Raw genomic sequence first — 23,347 nt, forward strand, 5'->3', positions numbered from 1 at the left:
TCAATATAGAAGTGCAGACTAAAATAAAAATCAAAAACGTTTTCCTTACGTAAATTATACAATATATATATGCAAAATCTCGACTTTAGTCAAATTTCAAGATATCGGGGCCTGATGTTAGAGGTACACATAAACTCTCAATTTTTGTTTCATTTAATTAATCTCATTTTATTTGACGCAATTCATACACACTGCGCACTGCTTACATTGGAGACCGTCCGTATATGACCCTGGCTGTTAGTGGGGCGTAAATAAAACAAACAAACAAACAAACAATGCTTATATACCAATACGATCAGACACGATCGTTTGTTTCTAAAACATAGTAGATGTTTAAGCTTTGTCATCATAAATTTCTGTCATTCATCGGAGCGGAGAAACCGGAAATGTTTGTACCTTGATTTGTTTACAGCAAGAAATTAATTGGTAATTTGTGCCATCTCTTAGGTATTAATTATTTACGTAGCTATTTCCCTGTTGACCGTGCTAACTGGTCAATGATTGCTCATATTTATGATTGTCACGTTAAATGGAATTGTGGGTAATGTGGATCAATGCCAAGTCAGACTATAAGACTCTTTCATATGTGGATATGTTTAAATCCACATATAAAAGAGTATTTCTCTCTCATACCTCGACGTTTTATTGCAATTTCACTACTATGCATTTCCGCCATTGTAAAATCAATTCGAAACAAACCGCGACTTCAAGTCAATTATCCATACATGAAATTGCAAGATATTTTCTTTTCGTTCAATCTAGTTTCTGAGAAAAAAATATGTAAAAATAGTACTGAGAAAATCGTAATTTTGTTAACACAGTGACGTCACGAGGCTTTATTGCGTGGGTAGCCATTTAAATATAATAGATTTACTCCCGCATATGATGTTGGCATTACATCATATTATTTCATTTTGAATACTTGTAGGTAAAAAAAATACAGCATAGCCATGTTGATAATTGCGCATATTCATCATTGTTCTAATCTGTTGATCATCTTTTGTGCTTAAATTAGATTAAACAGAACGTTTACATTTAGGGGAAACTATCAACTCCGCCAATAATGTTACTTTTACAGTAAATTACACCAAAGATCGATTATCATGGACGGATGAATCTCGTATCGCTGTCACATAAATCATTAAAAGATGCACGTGGCAGAATTGATTCATCAAATAAAATCCAATTGTTATAGTTAATGATGAAATTTAAACCATGATGGTACATGCATCAGAGTTGACGAATAAACAAAGAATATTGTATCTTCTTTGTCTGTAAAACTATAGAATTTATGTCATTAAGCTGCAGTCGTTTGACAGTCGAAGTATTCGTTACTATTGTTTTTTCGTTATATATTTTATGTATTTTCATTTTTTTTCTTTGATTTTCCTGATCTCATTTATTGATTGATTTTCACCAAATTTGGCATACTTATAGAGAATTGTCTGCACTTTCAGCTCATTATATTTTAAAAAATTGCCGATACTTTATTTTCAAAATATCATTATTTCAGTGCATTGCTTATTTTTTATGACGTCATTTCCATCTTTGTTTTTTTCAAAATAGCAACGAAAAAAAATTGCTTTCTAATAAAACGTCGTTTTCTCAAAAAAGGGTAAAGGATACTTATGCAAATGTTATAAGCTGAAGATGTGGACAATTTTTCATAAAGTATATCAAATTTGGTTAAATTCCATCTATAGATGAGATCAGCAAAATTCAAAGAAAAAAGCTAAAAATACATAGAATATATAGGGAAAAACAACAGTCACGAATACTTATGTCCCCTGACTGTACATGTATTATTCCATCAGTTTCTGCATTTGACTTCTATAATAACTCTATATATATTGACTATATCGGCGTGTCGATAACATTTGTCGAAATGAAAACTCTGTTGTTCAGTAAATTTACCTCATCAAACTAGCTTCGTTTGTATCAATTCCATATAATATGTTGAAGTGGTACCGATGCTTTTATTATGTATTTTTGATAGGTTTCGTATAATTTTTGAAATAATTCTGAAATAGTTATAATAGAGACGTCGACGTTGCGTACTGATTTAGAAAATAAAATCATCCTTTGGGAAATCAATTAAATCATACGTTGAAACGTATATTATCAAGTAGTCTGAAAAATTGATTATAAGCATTGGTGTAACTATTTTTTAACTTCATCGGGTATGAAAGAAATGTTGTTTAAAAAAGTGACATCAATGCTTAAATATTACATTTATTGAACTGTTTATTTTATTGAACGGTTTCTCTATTGTATTTTTGTTTATTTATTTATTTATTTATGTTTCTCCCCATTTTGTATTTTATATTTTAACAAGATATATTGATAGGGTTTGTTTTTTATTTTGTATCACCAACCTACATAATATACCTGTATATATCGTCATAGTTACACAAAGGATTGACCATAATGTACAAAGATTAAAACTATGGCCTAGATAACAGCTATGAACTTAACAAATATAAATGGTTTTAAGGTAAGGAAGTCGCCGTTCTATAATCAAAGTATGTTATACTGGTGCCCCACCAGTAGTTTTCGGTGAGTGTCCTTGGTCACTTAACGGTCCATCAATGGTAAAAAATGGATGGCAGGCTGAAGTTGGTTCCTTGTTCCGTTTAAGTTAAACGGAACTCGGAACCAGTTCTTGCTCCGTTTAAGGATTTTGTTTTTTAAAACCCAATTTAATAAAAAATCAGTTTATGTGATTTGAACATATGACAAATGTTGTCGGTTGTGTTTTGTCATGGATAATTTATGATAGAGTCAGTTAAAATACGTTTTAAAATAACTCCTATTTCTTTTTAGATAAAACGGAACTCGGAACCAGTTCAGTTTAAGGAAATTCTCTATCATTTTAGATAAAAGCATCCTTAAATGACTTCATCGGGCGTGGTGGAGTTATGGCTCATTGATTAACAAAAAACGGCATTTTCGGCTGTTTTCGTTTAATACCTCTCGCAAAAATTACCGGGCTTTCTCGAAAGTTAGTTACATGGTTAAATGTCTCAGGGCCTTAGCCAAGTTCGATCGGGACTTTGATTGGACCCTATTTGGCTGAGTTATGACCCTTTGACTAACTAAAGTAGGGGATATAATTCCACGAATTTCCTTGATGGTGTATTTATGCTTTGTCGGTTATTTTGGCGGAAATGCTATCTAATTAACGTCCAGATTTTAATCATATAAACATTTATCCGTCTTTTTGCTTCCCGTTTAACTCCTCGTTATCTATCAAACTACTGGCTTCATTATCTAATTCACACAAAATTTAAATCAAAATACTTCACAACTGACAAATGGTATTTTTCTCTTTCAAAAATAGGATTAGACGAATGAGTGTGTATATTCGGTAACATAAGTTACATCATTACCACCATTAAAAAGTTTGAACTTTCAAATTAACTTCAAGATCAAAATATTACAGTTAATTAATTGCGTCCGAAAAAATCATGACACTATGCTTTATATGGAATATAGTACTGATTGCGCACGCCCCAAAAGCAAAACAAATCATAAATAAGTTATAAGACGTCATTTTTTCCATTTTTCATATGTTTTAACTATGTTTGAATTGAAAATTTATTTATCCACGAGAACATTGTCTTTATGAAGAATGCAATTGCCTACTTTTACCATAATTATTGCTGTTTACATTTTACTTATAAAGGGACAATTCAGTCTACGAGTACATTTAAATTTATTTCGGAATCACATATTTCGGAAACAATTAAACCAGTTCTGACAGAAATTAGATCAATTAGTTTCACTGTAATATGCCTGAAAAGCCCACTGTAGTGAAATGTATGTGAAATGTTCAAACTCGCTTACCGTCCGCCATTACACATAGTGGTCGGATGTCTTGTATGCCGAACCCTGGTCCTTGCCAGTGTAGTAAAGAAATGTTTGTTTTGAACTACTCGAATCACTCTTACATTAGTGTGTTTACCTTATTAGATGTATGTTCTTGTCTAAAATAGTTTCATCAACTCCTCAGTGGTTATGTATTGCAATTGTTTAACGTGCGTGACTTTGACTCGGGTATGAGCACAGCGTACATGTTGTACCTACTCAATCGTATCGATCAACCATTTTGAATTTCAACTGTATCAAACAAAATACTTAACAACATCGTAAAATTTGTCAACATTTCTAGATATTTCTTATATTGATAAAGAATGTGGAACAATACATTTATGTCATATTTTGCTCTGTGGTTATGTAACACACTGGACTGTCCCTTTAAGTTTGGCCCTAAATTTTCAGATTCAGTAATGATGTCACAGTATATCGAACCACACGGACCATGTATTAACCAATGGGAAAAGAGCAAAATCAGAGCATATCTAACACATTGAGTCAATACACCTTCTCTTACTGCATTGCCCAAACGTTGAGTTTTTCAGGGTGACATCCTGTAGCCACCGTTCTTCCTGCATATACACCAGATAACTCTTTTGTCATTTACCAAAGAAACAACATATCTAATAAAGAAATTGAGAACCTCTGATTGGTTCCATAATAAATAAATAGGGCGACGTTTACAGTTATATGTATAAAGGTCATTTTTCTGTAAGATTTGATGATTTATCAGCATCATCTAGTCATGGAGCAATGTTCATCCTAATACAACACACAGTGTACGTAAGGTCTACATTTGCACATGTTGAAGCTTGTATATTTTGTAAGATAATTCATAGAATGTATGCTTATGAGATATCTTATACAATGTGGGACATTTTTTTTTTCTTTTTATGATTTTTAAAATATTTGGTGTAAGTTTGATCATGCAATGCTATTATAAAATGGCTGATCAATTACTTAAAGCAGTGCCAAAAATGAATTCATCAAAACTCATCGAAAACATACCAAACTATGAAAGAAACATAAATATTATAAACGGTATAACTTGCAATATTTACTGATTTTCGGACTGTCGGGCCTTCGGACTATTGGGCCTTAGGACTATTGGACCTTCGGACTAACAGGCCTTCGGACTAAAGGGACTTCGGACTATCGGGCCTTCGGACTATTTGGTGCTTGTATAATCTCTCAAACGGATATGTGTTCTGTAGATTACTTCACACAAGCTAGTTAGGTATTTGTATAATCTCTCAGACGGATGTGTTCTGTTCTGTAAATCATTTGTATTTGTATAATTTTTCACACGGAACTGTGTTCTATGGATTCCGATACATCCGTAGACTAAGTCGATGAGAAGGGAGCGGGGGTTTGTTATTGTGAGTGTCTGTTATATCATATGTAAACTTCCACTATGAACTTATCGCACTTTTAGTACCATGTCCTGTTTCTGTAAGAACCCAATATAATCGTTGTCATTACTGAATGAAATCAAGGTAAATATTTGTATAAACCGTTGTATACAGTCTGATGTCAGGTATTGTTTTTAAACACATCAAACGATGCATCACGGAAATGTTGATAAAAACTGAATGAAAAACTTACTATAAACGTTTATCATCATATGTGCATTTTTATCATAGACTTTTAGAACCTATTTAGCTTTTATTGCTTAATATAAGAATGCGTTGTCTCGTACTGTTTGTAATGTTTAGTAGTGAGCCAGCCGTCCTTTATACATTCGTTTAAAATGATAATTAATTGATGTTTGCACAATGGTTCACATATCCGGTGATGTTGCTGTTTTGTTTGACAAGCTCTTAGAGTATCATTGATGGGTTTGTTCACTCATATATACCCTAATAGCCAGATCGTGTAAATTTTAAACCGTTAACATTTGATTATTTTCTCCGTCTTTTTTTCTCTCCATAAAATCGCTAATTTTCTTACCCCGTAAATAAACGGCTATATATTTTTGAATTTTCTTATTAGAATTTTTGCCTAAGCTCCAAACAATACTTAAACCACTGTTTTATTATCTAATAATTCAATTTTGCTTGTTATGAGCATTTTCATTGGCTTAAAAAATACTTTATCAGCCCATAAAGGAAAAAATGGCGTCGCCGTTTATTACGTTGCTTCTGATTGGCTGAGATGACGACGTAATGATTTCATATACAAACGAGTCCCAAAATGAATTTTGAATATCGAAGAGATTATCTTTAGTAAATTGAATTATAAGGATTAATTTGAATAGATTTTTTATGTTATGGAGATATAACTCAAAAATCTTCGCGGTTTATTTAGAGTACACTCAGATTTTTGTGTTATATCTCCATAACATAAGAAATCTATTCAAGTTAATCCTGAAATGATCAATAATGAACGCATGCTTTTGACCTCTATATCCATAGTTACAGTAAGGCATTTATATTTTAAGGATGTATTCTTCTGAGGTTTCAGTCCCGTTGAAGTCTCGTTTCAACATAAATCAAAGAAGTTATGAGATTTTCAAATATAATTTATCAGTATCTGTAGCAAGTTGCCAGATGCAAATTTTGTCAAAAAATTACATTTCTATTTTTAGTAGATTTTTTTATACAGGGATTTCAAGAAATGGCCCATTTAGCGGCCATTTTGAAATTGTGTCTTTTTTCGCTTCAAGTAGAGCCACAGTTTTTCCATTTTTTACTGAAATTGTTTTTACTAAAATCATCACTGCGCCAGCATTTTTAGCTGTATTTAGCTAATTTTTGCTGCAAATCGTTACTAGGTTCGTAGTAATTAAGATATTGAGCATTAATATGAGAAACGATACACGTTTGTGAGTTTATTTTTACATTTAATGGTAATTTGGGCACTTTTATTTTTTACTTTAAAATACTGAAAAATAACAAAAATTAAAATGGGGCAAAAAAGTAAGCACACGGACCCCCAATTTTTCTTCCTGATTTAGAAAGAACTACCGTTTCCCTATTGATATGCAAAATAATAACAAAAGTTTAATACCAGAACTTTTCCTATAATGGGTTAAATTTGGCAAAAATGGCTGAAAATGGTGCATTTTGTAGCTCAAAATTAAGGGGTAGGGGTAGCATATGTTGTTATTCTGAGAAAAAATATTAGTCTAATTGATCAAAACTGGTATATTTTTAAAGAAGACTACTAGAAAATGAATTCTACAAACATTCATTCATATCAAACATCTCATTAGGAAATTATGGCTTTAATCGCTATCTCATATGGTCAAAACGGCAAAATTCCCATAAAATCCAACATTTTGTCAACTAGGTGTCTTCGAGTGACAAAAGCTCAAAAACGAGCACACGGACATATGTTTTTTCTTCAATTTTCTTTTATGGTACGAACTCCTTTTTCCAAAAATCTATATGAGAAAAAAAAAGTTTAATACAAGAAAATTTTGACTTCTCAGAGGTGTACACCCTTAATCTTTAATTTTTTTTTTCATTTTTGAAAACTGATATAGATCTATAGTTTAAATACTCTCAAATTACTCTATGTTTCTAGCTTAATACAGCCACTTGTATTTTAATTATCCTCGCCGCGTCCAATTAAAGAACATTATTGTTCTGACCTATCCTAATTACTTGTTTACTTACATATTGTCACATCAAGCTCGCTTTATATGGATAACAAACTGACATTTTTCGCCTACATATTACGAGAAAAGATATATATGTATACATATGCACGTCATAGCTATTTACTCTGATGAAACAGAGGTGTTCAACCCAGTATAGTGCATGTAACATATGCACTTAGTTTAATCATAAAAACTCTTGTTTAAGTACACAAAGCAATAAAGTCCTTAGAATACCCCAAGCAAGCTATTTTCCTGAATTATTTATGAATAAAAATAGTCTAAACCCAATTAATGGTTTATATATTGTGAATAGGCGGCGCCTACGATCAATATTTTAATGCATTTCGTTAATTAAGTCTTTGTCACCAGCATATGTTATTTATTATTTCTGTTATGGCCTACTTTTCTGATTTCGAATAAATCGATTCTTTAGATAATTATGGAGAATTTCACCTTGACAATATTGGCTGATGTAATCGTACCATACCGGATTTGTTTGGAAATATCTCATGTAGGCTTTGCCTGATGCCAAATCCATTTGCATATTATTTGCAATAAAGTTTGTTGAAATGAAATGATGTAAGGTTTAACAACGATATATTCTGCGTTTAGGCTAATCTACCTTCCGGACACTTCACACATTATATAGTAAAACCTGTCTTAGCGACCACCTCTGTATGAAGACCACCTGCTAAATACGACCACTTTATCGTGGCCCCAGATAGTCATTTTGACCTGTGTATCAAGATCACTGGACCAATAAGACCAACTTTCTTCATCTATTGGACAGTTTTTACAGACACTTTTGACTGTATACATGGTCTCTATAGTTTTTGGGTCGATCAAGGAATTATGATTTGTTTCCATGATCGAGAGATACTTATCTCTTAATTGCTTTTGTTTATTCAAGATATAAAAATGTAATTTTTTTTTTCAAAATGAATCACGAGGTTTTAAAAATTAAACGGAAACATTATGCACAATCGAATTCGCAAAGAAGGAAGCTTTATTCTGTGTCATATACCATTACAACGATTACTTTTTACAATGGCTCAATGTTATGCATTTAAAGTAAAACTAGTATTCCATGCGTACGCGCCGTTGTATCAAGACTGCCTTGGATATTCTGATAGTTTTTCATATTTTTTTAGTTACCTATAGAATAATTGTCTTAATAACACATTTCAAATGTCTTTTTATGGATCAGTGTTTTAGAATTGACTTTCAAGTAGTGGTTAAACGTTACGAATGGGGTGTTTGATTTCCTAAAAGACCCCCAACTGCTATGTATATAAAGTTTTATTTGGATTATTTGGTAAGTGGTGTCGATTTCTGAAACATGATGCAGGTGTAATCTTTAAAAGCCATTGGCAACATCAATTGCGTTTGACAGTTTCATTACGTACGCGACACATATGCATTGACAGCATCAATTACACCATAACGAAATGCTTCCATGCTTTAACACTATCTAATATGTTTGCATATGTCTTTTTAAATACGCTTCACATTCAGACAAAATAACAGGTATCACATCAGCATTTTGTACCTGTCATAATGAGAGGTATTCAACGCTAGCAATAGGCTATAACTATTGGCAGGTTATAAAATGTGTACGGTTATTTTCTGATATCGGGTTCCCAATACTAGCACATAGAGATAAAAAGTTGCTTCTGTCACATAAAATGAACGGGTAGTTTATAGCATAGACAAATTGTAATGAATTAACCTGTCACCATTTTCACACCTTGGACATACATGTACAACTTTGCAGATGTACCCAAATTACTAAAATGAAGCTTGATATTTTTTAAATATGTTTTTAAATGAGTTTAATACATTTTCAATATCGCCCAGAAATTTAAATTTAATTTCTCCTAATAAAAAATCTGGGAGGGATTAAGTTGAAGCGATTTACAATGAGAATAAAGTTTCTTTAAAAAAAAAATCTTTTCAACGTTTTGGTTGTGTTTTTGCTCCATAGCACGAAATATATTTCTCACGCGAATACGAGTGCAAAACCAATATATTTTAAGACTCATTGAAGTGGAGAATGCATATTGCCAAATACATGAGGTATGCCGTTGCTGTTATAAGCTCTATGATATCCGCCCATAGCGAAAAATTTGAAGCATCACTGTCAAATCGTCGCATGCTTTCACAGACTGTTTTGAGGTCTTCCCAAAGGATCGACGCCCAACCTCAAACTCAAAGCATATCACAGTTTACGGTTATTCGATAAACTTACATTGATACACATGATCCAACTAACGGGTTTCGGGATGCCAAAAAGACGTGGGTAAAGTACCATTTACCGTCGATTAGTCTCACCTTTCGGTGATGGTGACGTAATCTATGATTTTCGTGACGTCACAATTGCACGAAGGTTGGACTAATCAACATTAAAAAGTACTTTACTCTCGTCGTTTTGGTATCTCAGAACTCTAGATTTACAGTATTTAAGCAACTTCAGGAGTACCGAGGATATATTTATATCTGTTATCAACAAAACGTTTATTGTCATTTTTCTCTGATGTTGCAGAATGTTTTGACCTCGGATGTGACCACAACGCAACATGTACCGTAGACCGGCAGCCGAACACCTCTGATGTGTTGGATGAATGTAACTGTACGGCGGGCTTCACCGGACCTTTCTGTAAACTCAGTAAGACAATCATACCTTAAAAAATATATTTCAATGTAGGGACCACGGAACCAAATTAATTCAATTGATGACAACGTTGACTTCTGACACTGTCCAGGTTAAATGGAGTTTTCAAATTATGGTCCCTTTTTGCACTAACGTTGAAGATAGTCGTCTCATTCACTTTTACGTGGGTATTGCCATCTTGCTTTGCATTGACCACCTACAAATTACCAAACTTTTCAACAAATTGTACTCTTGATTTTTCCCTCATAACAAAAATAAATAGTTAATCTTAATTCGATACAATTTTGGCCGAAATTTGTATGAAGGGACGAAGTGAAAGACAGTTGTTACCTTTTCGCTCATAAATCTCAATAAAGATACATGTAGATTAATGCTACGACGAAATGGCATTTTCATTATTGTTACTGAGAGGAATAAATACATATGAACTGAAGTTAAGAGAGTGTAAATTAAAGGTCACCAGACAGTAACCCCAAGGTCTAGTACACAGAACGACAAAATGTATTGTCGTACGAGTACGTAACATCCCTCAAAATAGTACAAATAAAGAACCTGAATGGGATGTTGCCAGATTCTGTATGAAACTGAAATAGAATAAAAATATGTATTTTAATCAGATTGGATTACCTGTTTCAGATTACATCGTCGAACTACAAACGCTGACAGATAATGGCATTCTGGTGGAGACGGAATTTAAGTTTGTCCACAACATTACCGGGAGGGTAAATGATGCCATTGTCGATCAAATCTACCAGTCCTACGATAAAATCTATGAGAGTATTGTAAGTACTTACGCCTTCCATACTATCCAGTTGTCTCCCCTTCATCATTTTTTCTGCCGGTTTGGCGATAAATGCCCGGAGGCTCAATGTAAAACCAACTTATTTTTGCGCCAACATAATTTCACGATTTCCTGTTTAAGAACTCTGTTGTACACATCAGGGTTGGCAACTATGCAAATTATGTCAATATCCCAAACTACTACTGTCCAAAATCTCATTAGCATACGAGGTTGAATGGTCATATGGTTACAAAATGGGGGTGGGAGTCGTGTCACTCACTATATATCCCTTCACCCATCGCATATTTTTGTTCATTTTAGACTATTATGCAGATTATACAGTCTCATCTATCTATCAAGACCACCCATGGAAAAAGTAAAAAAGTCTCTATAGCCAGGTGGTCTTTATACAGAGGGCAAATGGTGAAAGATGACCATTTGGTGGTCTTTTAAGCAGTTGTTCTTAATATAAACTTAGTCATTAAGCCAAAATTATGTCATTGCTCATATTGACTTTATTTGTTCTATTAATAGCTGATAATCCCCACGATTATGAAGACGCTGGTGACGTTTGGACAAGACAATATCAAGAAGGGAGATAACTACATAGATTACGTGGGAGAAAGTACGTTCTTCGTATTAATCCAGATTGTCGAGTTTTTCGAGTTCGTATTAACCAAAATCTACTTATTCATATTTGTATTTCTAGATTTCTTCCGAAACACAGATGAAAACACATGTAGTAACAGAGGTCTACAGTGTTTATTTATAAACATTTTCTGATGTTTTATGCAAGTCGGCTATTCTATGATAACAATGACTAAAATTGTGCTTAAACATGTTTTTATGTTGCCATTGTAGTCATATTTGAAAAGGATAAAATAAGGAATAAATGCCTGTTTATGTTTATCGACACAGATTCTACAAAATCCAATGCGGCTTGTATACCGAAAGGACAATTAAGAACATACTGGATATAAAATGTTTCTATCCTTTTCAGCGTTTGTTTACCTGACTAGCGAGGTTCACTCCTACTGCCTGACTCTGAAGTGTGCATTTAGTAACAGTACGGGATGCATCCATGTGGACACCGAGGTATTTTAACCTTCAACATGGTATCATACTTTAAAACTTATATTTAGGGGGCCAATTAATTTCACGCATTTGGCGGGCAAGCTAAACATTTTTAATAATGGAAAAAGAAGAATGGTTAACTTCAATTTCAACCTTCACGAAACAAAATACGTTATGTGACCTACCGTATATACCGAAAAATAAGAGGTGATGAACTTTTTTTAATATTTAAAGTCACCACGGGTCGTGGCGGTCGAGTATTTGAAAAGTCGCGAAACAGAACCACATTTTCTGCACCTCTGGGTAGCAAGTTCGAAATCCAATTAGGGGAGTTAACAAATACCGACCGTAGGTCGATAGTTTTCTTGGGGTATTCCAGTCTTTCGCAACTTCCTATAGCTAGCATGTCCTGAAATGGTAGTAGTAACATGACTTAAACCAAAGACAAATCGGATAATCGAAACTGTTATGTCAACATTTAGTTTAATTTAGTCATTTTATTTGACACAACTATTACCAATTAAAAGAAGACTTAGAAGTGCATATAAACACTACAAATCGTATTACAGTATGCAGTTTATATCTTTGTTAAATTATGATTTCATTTTATTTTTAGTCTGAAAACGCCATCATGGATTCGGAAACTGCCACCGTTGAAATATTAAAGTTAATGTTGATAAAAGACAGATCAAAGTCACGTCAGGACCCGCCGTACACCTATGCAAATATATCGGTGGCGGTGGCTAAGGATAAGGGAGATAAACTGCCATCTACTATACAGGCACAGTACGGGGAGTTTCTGTTACCTTTCTGGGAAACGTTCCAAGAGACGATCAAAGGCAAGGAGACTAACATTGTGGTAAGTAATATGACATACCTAATATAGATATAGTTAATAACACTGTGAGTATAATAATATACTTACTGCATATAAAGATAACATTGTATAAATATTCTGTACTACTTTTAGAAAGAGTTAATGTTCAGCTTATTAAAAATTATCCCCCCAACTGCCGCACCATTCCGCCAGTATATTTACAGGGCTATTTCCTTCCAAGTTGGTATCGATTGTGAACACAAATTACACCTTTTCTCTGAAAAATATATGACGTTACACCCATAAAACATGACGTAACAATGAATTCCTACACACAACGGGAAATAGTTCTGTAATGACAAATATTCTTGCCTTCTTTCACATCATATATTTAGGTAACGTGTACAATTTTATTGTAAAATGCTAAACAATTATTTGGTTGAGTATTATTATTGTTTCTGCTGGGAAACAAGGTAATATATTAAAATGATATATCACATACTTACTAATAATACACTGTTAACGTAGACATTGAAGCGAGGGGGAATTTACTCTAAATACATGAAGGTCGCTTGATCGCAAAAATTTCCCCCGCCCGTACAATTATAAACTTTGCTATGTAAAGTCTATAAGTGTATATACCGCGAAAATATCAACACCGCGAAAGTTTTATGTATGCAAATCGCGAAATTAAGCACTCGCGAAAATATCCACGTTTACAATAATATCATATTGACACTATTTGAATTTTTGTTCTTGCTCTAAGGTCGTTACGTACCAATACAGTCCTTACATCTTTGCTAACAACACGGACGCCATTAACACTGGAATAATTAAAATGGCCATCGTGGATAAAAATGGCGATGACGTGACCTTGCCTGACCCCGAAGATCCGGTTGGGCTCCGTGCGGAAGCCAGAGACGCCCTAAATACCGGTATTGTTTGGAAGGAGATGGAACCTTCGAAAACCACAGAAGGGGCCTTTAATGCTATTTTAGCTTTTAACTATAGCATTGTGGGGTTTACCATTGATATCAACTTAAAGAGTACGAAAGCTTGTGTCACGCTGGGGAAATTTGGACCACAGAGTTTCCCCACTGACGATGACTTTGACATTCGTGTTGAGACCAAAGGAAAAAGCAGGATTACTATGTTTAGACCTGATGACCTGATCTTGACCTTCAGTGACCAGACAATACAAATTGCCCATACTTATCAGGCGGAAGGCGAGGCTTTGCTGAACCCAATCCTGATGGTGGTGAAATGTGAAGGTATGGTTTTAACATAACCACTCTATGATTTATTTATTGCAGATACATATACTTGAAAACACTTACCATGTTATTATCAAAATATGGATGTTTTTTGGGCTATACAGCACATAGAGTCCAAATGTCTAAATTTACATATCTGAATACTTACTTGGGCAACTTATTTTGAAATTGTTCTCAAGAATTCTTGACCTTTAATTGACTAGAAATTGGCCAGAATTTGAGTCGAAATTAATCAGGACTTTTTGAAATATTCATACTAAATTAACGGCAGTGTATAGTCAATTTTATATTAGAGCGCTAACCTTAAGTGAATCCTCCTGCTCGTTTTAGGTCTTTTAGGTCAATTCCCGGTCAGACTTTTCATTTAGGATATTTTGCCCGCGAAACCTTGCTCTAGATCTGTGACCATGAAACCTCGTCTAAAAACTTTGACTAAGTCTATCGCATATAAGACTGTTAACTGTTATGTAGTTTAGGCTGAAAGTTAAATCTAATTTTTTTTAAGATCCTGATACCAGAATTAGCTAAAACTGATTTATGCATCACAAGCTGAATGATTCGTTGTCATTTTCCGTTTTTATGACAAATCATGTTTCCCAACGTTTGGATGATTAAAGTTATATGTGCCGTAATTTTCATACTCACGAATCAAGAAGAGTTTTTGGTATTTGATTCACCACCAAAAATTATCAACATTTGGAGATTTTTAATACTTACAATAAATTGGTTTTAATTTTCACAAATATGGATAGCAGAAAATGACTTTGTGGCTGTACTGCTAGAAATCATTATGTTTGCATCTACAGCGCAATAAAATAAATGCATACGGTCAGACCATGAAGCCAAGTCGTGGTCTACAATTTCATTTCACATTTAATAGTTTTATGAGTAATTGTGAAGTGATTTCAGTATATATGTTTACATCAATTACATCTAAAACACACATAAGACAAAAATAAAGAAAAAAATTACAGTGCATGACTTCTGTGATGTAAACTTTGTTTAGAAGGCATCAGATATGTTTGCTTGTCCATTTGAATGGTTTTCACAGATTAATTCATCCGATCTCATGGTTTGTTATTGATTTCTGGAGAAAAAATACATGTCAAACTTTTCGTCCAGTATAACGTATAACACTAATCAGTGAATGTCTGCATGTTTTGGGCGCCTGTGGTATAATACAGACAACAGATAATCACAAGACAGATAAAGCTACAGCTAACAATTCTGACCCCCGAGCCAACTAAGAACCATGACATTTTAGATTTTACTCCTTAAACTAAATTGTTTAATTTTGAATTAAGATTAATAATGCCATAATTTTTAGATTCCTATTCTTTAAAGTTGTACTAATATTCCATTGATTACATTTATTCAATACTCTTTTACAGATGGTGCTCTTAGCCGACGCAAACGCTCAGCTCCTTCCTCCGGATCAAGTAAAGTGTTTTTACATTCAATTAAAAATATATAACATTTTGAATTAGTTTATTCTTCTTATGGTTGTATCATTCAATAATGTATAAGTCGATATTTTATTGTAAGCTTAAAAATGAAAATGAAGCTCAATACAACGTAGATCAACAAGTGTGGAGACATGCTAGCGACAATAGGATACCGTTAGTTATGTTATTATCTTAAGAATAAATGTTCTTGTTCTGTGATATTTTTAAGGCAACGTATCATGCGTGAACCAACATTCCATAACATGTATATAATTGTTTATTTACACTGTGGGAAATTTTTAGCAGTAGATATGGCAATTTTTTTTTGTGGTTTGGTTATATCTTAGCGTGAGATACGTCAATTTACCTTTGTGGTTTGGTTATATCTTAGCGTGAGATACGTTAGTTTACCTTTGTGGTTTGGTTATATCTTAGCGTGAGATACGTTAGTTTACCTTTGTGGTTGGGTTATATCTTAGCGTGAGATACGTTAGTTTACCTTTGTGGTTGGGTTATATCTTAGCGTGAGATACCTTAATTTAGTTTTGTGGTTGGGTTATATTTTAGCGGTAGCCCCGGTTGCGCTCGACCCCCACAGATACCGAATTGTAGAAGTGGACTTGAGAAGATTTGACCCCGTGACAGCGACCTGGAAAGTCAGCGCAGACATCAAGGTTGGTCAATGTAACTAAAGAAAGGAGCATTGGAATATTCAATAACTATATGAAAATACACAATTATACCAAAACCTCTTTTTATCATCATCAGTTTCATCATTATCAAAAGCACAAACATCATCATCACAATCATCATCATCATCATCATCATCATCAACAACAAAATTGACATCTTATCTCCATCATCATGATGACGTCTTAAACATGTTTTGAGCAAATCATAATTGGATGTCAATGATAAATATTAAAAACATATTTCTTGAGCTTCAGCAAAACGTGCCGTTACCTTCAATAACTTTTCATTTGTCTCCCACAGGTCTCTTCCGGATCCGGAACAAACATTGCCTACGAAAGTAATTTCTTCGGCACCTTTTCTGCAGACATTATGTTTGTGGCTCCGGACACCATTGATTTTGAGACAATTTTCCTCAACTTCAGTGAGAAGCTGCGAGAGACACCTCATGCACTTGCATGTATTGGCGGTATCTTTATAATCGTCATTATCATCGCCATTCCTCTCCGGCGATTGGATAAAGGAGATGCTGTACTGGTAAAAGCATTTGAAATATATTCTTATGGTTGATTCTTGCATTCTGTATAGCATGAAACATTCGTGTGTATTTTCTTTCGTGCTTTGCAGTTTTGATAAAAAAAATCGTGGATAGAAATTTTCTTGGTTAGCTATTAGAGTAATACTGAAAATGATATTCCTACTTTGCATATTAAAGAGTTCTTTCCCTTGTCGGTAGCATCATTTTGTGTGGCATCATTGTTTTGTAATCGAAACTCGCGTCGTTATCTCTGATAAGAATTACGTTAGATATGTACGTTGTCAATTACACGACGTCACACCTACCCTCAAGAACAGATAACTCTGTAATATGCAAATACAACATTCGTTGTTGATATATTCGGGTTTCAGAGCAACCACGAAAATAAACAAAGATTCAAGACAATCAATAATATTTATGTTATACATTAGCTGCATAAGTATATGTTCTTATATGATTTATCTTTTTCTCAGAATTATTTCCAATCTATATTAATTACAAAACTATTAGTTAATTAAGGATTGGCTTGAATATATTATTTGTTATGGAGACGTAACACATAGATCTGAGTGTATTCTAAATATATCGATTATGAAAGTTACACTCAGATTTCTATGTTAAAATATTATAAAAGAATTATATTTTGAATTATTAGAATGTTATGTTTGGATATATAACACAAACTCTGAGTGTTCACTCAATAACCTGCGAAGCATTTTATGATGAAAGTGCAGTCATATTTTTGTTTTATTTTTCTCTAACATAAAAATCTATTCAGATAAGTTAATCAACCTACTAGAAAGATAAATAGATAACAGATAATTTCTTCAAAATCAATTGAGGAACTCTCTTCACTATGAAAATATCACGCCTTTGCATCAGCAAATTAGAAGCGACATTTCAGTCATTTTCGGCCTTATGTTCTTATTCAGTGGAGTTATCTTCCTTTGGAAGACAACACGCCCGGTGCAGAACATAAATACTATGTAGCTATTTCAACCGCCATACGGTCGTCCAAACAGCTGTCTTCTACGGTATATATGAAAGTTGTGGGCGACAAAGGCGAAACGGGAATTAGACAACTTACTGATGGGGTGAGAAAGGTAAGTTCATAGGTAACGACGATTATTTGGAACACGTGAAGTCTGAAAGTCGATATTTAGCATTATTATCTATAAATGTATGATTTCATTTAGGAATGATTGGCCTTGTTAGATTCTGAAATAATCCTAACTAGGCAGTATAAAGGTATGAACATCCACAATGGTCCATAATTGATCAATCACTTTGAACAGAATATATTGAACATAATAAATACCAATCAGAGACAGTTGAAACGCCCTGGAAACTGTGAATGTATGTTGTCACATCGCAAGACGGGATTTTTTTTTTTTTTTTTGACAACACATAACCACTTTACTTTAAAATCCAAACAATTGCACCATTTCATTGAATTTTAACTGTTGTTAGTTCAAAACGACATATTTACATGTTTTAAAAAAGAGTCTAAATTCACTTGACTTTTAAAGAGCCATCATTGATTAATTTAATTGGATCATTAAAGAATTTCGGAAGAGGAACGACGTCACACTTTGTAATGAGAACAACATCCCAGCTTGGACATCTAAAGCATTTAGTAATTTGGCACAATAATGTGGGTCCCTCTCCGGCATGGTTGCTTAGTAAAGTTATCATCGGCGACATCAAGCACAACCGCAGGTAAAATAAAACTACAGTTATAGACCGTTTTAATATTTTTTGCTGCAGTTAATTACAACGTACAATGTGGGTAATGCAATATATCGGACGCTAATTTATCAAGCAAGATAAATCTAAAAAGAAATGACTAATCTTCTAAAAAATGAAAAGATAATAGGATGATAAAGGTAAATACTTTATATATAAACAATATATAAAATATTTATATAAAAACAATATATGAAATATTTATATATAAAACAATACATGAAATATTTATATATAAAACATCTTTCAATGAGATACCTATTTTCGCAATGTTTCGGGATGGAGCTTAAACGTAAATTCAAATGTTTCATGGGTGATTATATTTTTTGGTATAAAATAATTACAAAATCTGAATATACAATACACGTGGTCACGAATAATGTACATGTATATAATTACATATATGATGATTATAATGTGTTCGCAAATGTGTTAACGAAAACCCGAAATATGAAATACGCAAAAATAAAGTGCTTTACAGATGACGTTATCATCCTGATATTATCTTTGCGTTATTGATAAGAAGATATATTGCAAATCACATTCATTTTAAATGATGTTAACATGCCTATTTTGCTAGGTACGTTTTTGTCTGTGGAAAATGGCTGTCTCTTGGTGGTGAGGATGGGAAAACATGGAAAAAGTTGGACGCTCTAGACGAACGTATAATGGACAGTCAAATGCTTTTGAACGAAACCAGTAAGAGAAATATGTTTGATGACCATCTGTGGTTTTCTCTATCGAAGCGTCCGAACTACAGTCGGTTCACCCGTGTCCAGCGGTTATGGTCCATCACAGCTCTTCTCTTTCTTTCAATGATTGCCTCGGCAATGTTCTATAACACTCCGGATGCCGGAGGACGTGTGATAACTCTTGGACCTCTTAAACTTAGTTACAAACAGTTCTATGTAGGGTTTATGTCTGCCGCTATCGCAGTCATACCGAGTGTTATAATCATTAACATATTCAAACATCGCCGGTTCAAAGGTGAACAGGTTATAAAATTCCCGAGTAAAAGTGATCCGAATGGACAAAAAGGTCCTCCGAATGGACCAAAGAAGAAGAGATGCTGTTGTGGATGTTGTCTAAGGTGCTGTTCCGGTCCAATCACGCTGCCATGGTGGACAATATTTTTTGGGTATTCCCTTATTCTAGCTTGTATAGGATCGGGCGCATTTTTTACGTTCATGTATTCGTTAGATTGGGGGACAGATCTAACGGTGGAATGGTTGCTTGCATTTTTCCTGGGGACAGTAGAAAGCGTCTTTGTGTTGGAGCCAGTAAAGGTATAGTGTATTAAAATATCGTATTTACCAATGCATATTACAGAGTTATCTTTCCTTGCATGTCGGTATTGATTATTACGTCATATTTTGTGAGCGTAACGTCACAGTTTAGAAACACAGTTGAAATTTTTTCCTCACAAAATGATATCGTCATAATCATTATCTACATGTATTTGCAATGTCAGGTAACTATACGTTATATGCAAAGACGGCATGTATTATGTAAAGATAGCAACTTAGTACAAACGAGTGTTTGTTGCATACATATAACAATGTAGTATGTATAAACTATATCAGTGATATCAACATTATGGACAAATAATACGTTATTTCAGGAATATATGCTATTTAATATGTAAATATTTATTATAAAATAATCTGGCTTTCTACAGTTCCCCTAATCCTACAAAGAAAACTCATAAATCATATTTTTGAGGTTTAGTGAGAATCTTAAAGCTTCATCACCGGCACATAATATGTACCAGTAGTGAAGCATCTATGCAATTAACTTATTAGACTATTGTTTTTATAATCATGTATACTTGATCAGCATTTACATATTCAAATTAAGACTTAATTAGACAAAATACATTTAAAATAAAAAAAATATATATAATTCCCATCTACAACATATATATACTGAACTATTCGTGTGCTTTATATTGGCGTCGGTGAATACTGGTAGAGATAAGATGAAAATCGCGGTCCTCGACTTGGAATGTTTAATTAACGATGATTGAAATGCTTTGGGTTTTATTTATAATCTCAGTTCAATCCATTTTACCTTGCATTGTCAGCTTTAACTATTCAAATGTGAAAGAAAAATATAATAATGTAATGAATATCTTATATCCAGCGATTGATAATAATGTCAGCTACAACAACTAGTCGTTATGAATAACTATGGCTACATATGCAATGTTACAGGCTATAGCGTTAGCCGTTCTTCTGGCCTGTTGCTGCTCTAGGAATGCTCGACAGACATTGGCCGATCTCCCTCTCCCTTCTGAAGAGGATGAACAAGAAGGTATGTATCAAAGATTTTCAAATATAATTTCACGCAAAAAAAGAATTACTTATTGCGAGTAAAAAATGAGCTGCTTTGCAATAATTCGTACACACTTAGCTCTAACGTCGCCGTCAAGTAATTGCAATTTAATTTTATTGATATTGGCATTTAATGCAAAACGATATATTTTTGTTTTATCACTAGTGGAGGAGATTGACCTTGAACGGTCCGTGGTAGTGGTGGACCCTACTGTCATTTGTCCGGCGGACATTGGGGACGATTCTTCCCTTGAAACCAAACGGCTGAAGAAACGTCTACAGCTAGACAAGAAACTTTATGCACTTATCAAACATTGGGTTGTCCAATTTCTATACGTGATCTTAGTGGCAACCATCTGTTCGCAGAACGTCGTGGAAGAAGCATACTATCAAAACAAACATCTCAAAGCGATGCTCTATACAGCCACGGTAAGAGCAATATTTAATCTGTATTTATTTGTCCGTAATGCAAAATGTGATGAGGTTGCTGACCCGATCGACATTCTACGTCTATCAGTTGTATGGTGAAGCCACGCTATAATGAAGGTTTACGCGATTCACAAGAAGATTCACGTAATTTTGGTATCCAGATCGAAAAATAATTTACCAAAACCATACGCGTCCCTTATAACACCCTGGATCTTTGTCATTGTTATAATATTTCTTTCCAAGACTTCATCTCAATCCAACTTCGGGAATAGCTTGATTCACAGCTGTGTCTATCATCCGTGCAGCGGGGTTGCATTGGGTCGACCATCATTAATCAGGTAGCACAGTTGGTAGAGCATTCCGGTCTGGTCGTTACTTTTTCTCTGGTAGTTGGTAAAGAACCCCGGTCTGGCCCTACATTGTATCCTCTTCTGTTACAAAGTTAACGTGCTTGCCAACCAGTTTTTTTAAAGCATTGTGAGTACGTTTTACACGAAATATGCGAGGTTGTTAGTGTGGAAATATGAAATACAGATTAGAACAAAACTATAGAAGACAAAACATATCGTGAATAGAAGTCATTTTTCTCTCTTTTTAGCCGAACGTAACAGACGACATTTGGAACTGGATTTCAGACAGGTTTATTATCAAAATGTTCCCGAAGTTATACCTGAACAACGAAGTACGCATGTCGTATGTGCTTAGATTTATTGACGATACACAGCACTTCCGTCTTGGGTTAGCACGAATTCGACAGGTCCGGGTCACACCCAGAAGTGAACCATTTGTAATACCATGGTTTGACACACGTAAGTAACATACAGTATTGAAACATTTCAAGTACTTTGTTCTAGCTAAACCTAGCAATATTTTGCATACGTATCACACTACGTTACATTCGAACTAAATTTATCAAAAGTCACAATTCGTCATGCAAAAATTCGGATAAGGATCATACTTTTTTTTATCAAATAATTATGCTTTTTAGTTACTGATGCCTATAGCATATACCCCCACTATTTTGTTTGGCTATATTTGGCATTACGACCGCGTTTCAGATAATGCCAATGTACTTTTGCAATGCTAACGGCATCTGAGCATAGTAAGAAGACTATTTTCAAGACAAATTGTGCGAATTATAACATAGATTATTTTCAGCAAAATATCATTGTTTGGCCCCAAAACAATAACCGGGCAATTTTTTATCCTCAGAAATACATTTAACCGTGTAATCATCTTTCCACCTTTTCAAGTTCATTTTTTTTAAGGAAGACACTGATGGCTGTCATCACTCGTTACATGTGTTTGTGCGCGATACTATTTTGCGAGATAAATTTTGCTCATAAAACAGAAAATGCTGTCAAATGCAATGGCGAATCATATAAGACCACTTAAACATTTTTCTTAGTAGAGAGATAAGAAACATTAATATTTTAATTATTATACAGTGTATGCATGCTGAGCTTTAATTTAAATTAAATTTAAATTAAGAATTCTTATAACCATTTTAAGAGGAATGTTGATTCCTTCCATTTTGCTATTTCCTTAGAGCCTTGTTTTGTTCCTTCCGTGCTGGCGAATCAGGTCACAAGATGTCCAGTAAGTTATGACGCAGATACAGAGGCCAAAGATGACTACTGCAAAGGTAGATGACATCGTGGTATAGTAATTCTAAATATAGATCTTAGATTATCTGTCCATGTAAGATGGTATTTATTATGACGTCATGTGTTTGCTAACGTAACGTCATAGTTTTCGGAGAAAACGACGTAAATTACGCCTACAATATAATGACGTCACAATTGATAACTACCCGCAATAAAGCTAACTTTATGATATGCAAAGACATATTTATACAATGTAGCTATATAACACACACAATATCCTAATATTTAGTACTTAGCTTGGCAATTGTGCCAATATGGGCTTCTATATGAGCACTAGAGGTAAAGTTTCGAGATATCTCGACAACTCATCCGCAATCTTTTACTACATATACCCTATAACCAGTTATTTTCGCGGTCCATTTTTTCACGATTATGACTAAAACCGAACAAATAAATTTTAGA

The 23,347-nt window shown here is 33.9% G+C and overlaps 1 protein-coding gene across 1 annotated transcript in view; it reads left to right on the top strand.

The window, feature by feature from the left end:
• The window catches only part of LOC138330217 (polycystin-1-like protein 2), a 48,074-nt gene that overhangs the window by 14,589 nt on the left and 10,138 nt on the right, over positions 1 to 23,347 (top strand). Inside the window, exons 4-19 of the mRNA XM_069277673.1 lie at positions 10,023 to 10,145; positions 10,788 to 10,933; positions 11,467 to 11,557; positions 11,933 to 12,027; positions 12,623 to 12,865; positions 13,590 to 14,094; positions 15,489 to 15,536; positions 16,110 to 16,216; positions 16,536 to 16,769; positions 17,703 to 17,873; positions 18,335 to 18,489; positions 19,097 to 19,802; positions 20,730 to 20,829; positions 21,016 to 21,278; positions 21,877 to 22,087; positions 22,828 to 22,923. Coding sequence (XP_069133774.1) covers positions 10,023 to 10,145; positions 10,788 to 10,933; positions 11,467 to 11,557; positions 11,933 to 12,027; positions 12,623 to 12,865; positions 13,590 to 14,094; positions 15,489 to 15,536; positions 16,110 to 16,216; positions 16,536 to 16,769; positions 17,703 to 17,873; positions 18,335 to 18,489; positions 19,097 to 19,802; positions 20,730 to 20,829; positions 21,016 to 21,278; positions 21,877 to 22,087; positions 22,828 to 22,923 — 3,294 coding nt within the window. The remainder of the gene's footprint in view (positions 1 to 10,022; positions 10,146 to 10,787; positions 10,934 to 11,466; positions 11,558 to 11,932; positions 12,028 to 12,622; positions 12,866 to 13,589; positions 14,095 to 15,488; positions 15,537 to 16,109; positions 16,217 to 16,535; positions 16,770 to 17,702; positions 17,874 to 18,334; positions 18,490 to 19,096; positions 19,803 to 20,729; positions 20,830 to 21,015; positions 21,279 to 21,876; positions 22,088 to 22,827; positions 22,924 to 23,347) is intronic.

Source organism: Argopecten irradians, chromosome 8, assembly GCF_041381155.1.
Source record: "Argopecten irradians isolate NY chromosome 8, Ai_NY, whole genome shotgun sequence".
Lineage (NCBI taxonomy): Eukaryota > Metazoa > Mollusca > Bivalvia > Pectinida > Pectinidae > Argopecten > Argopecten irradians.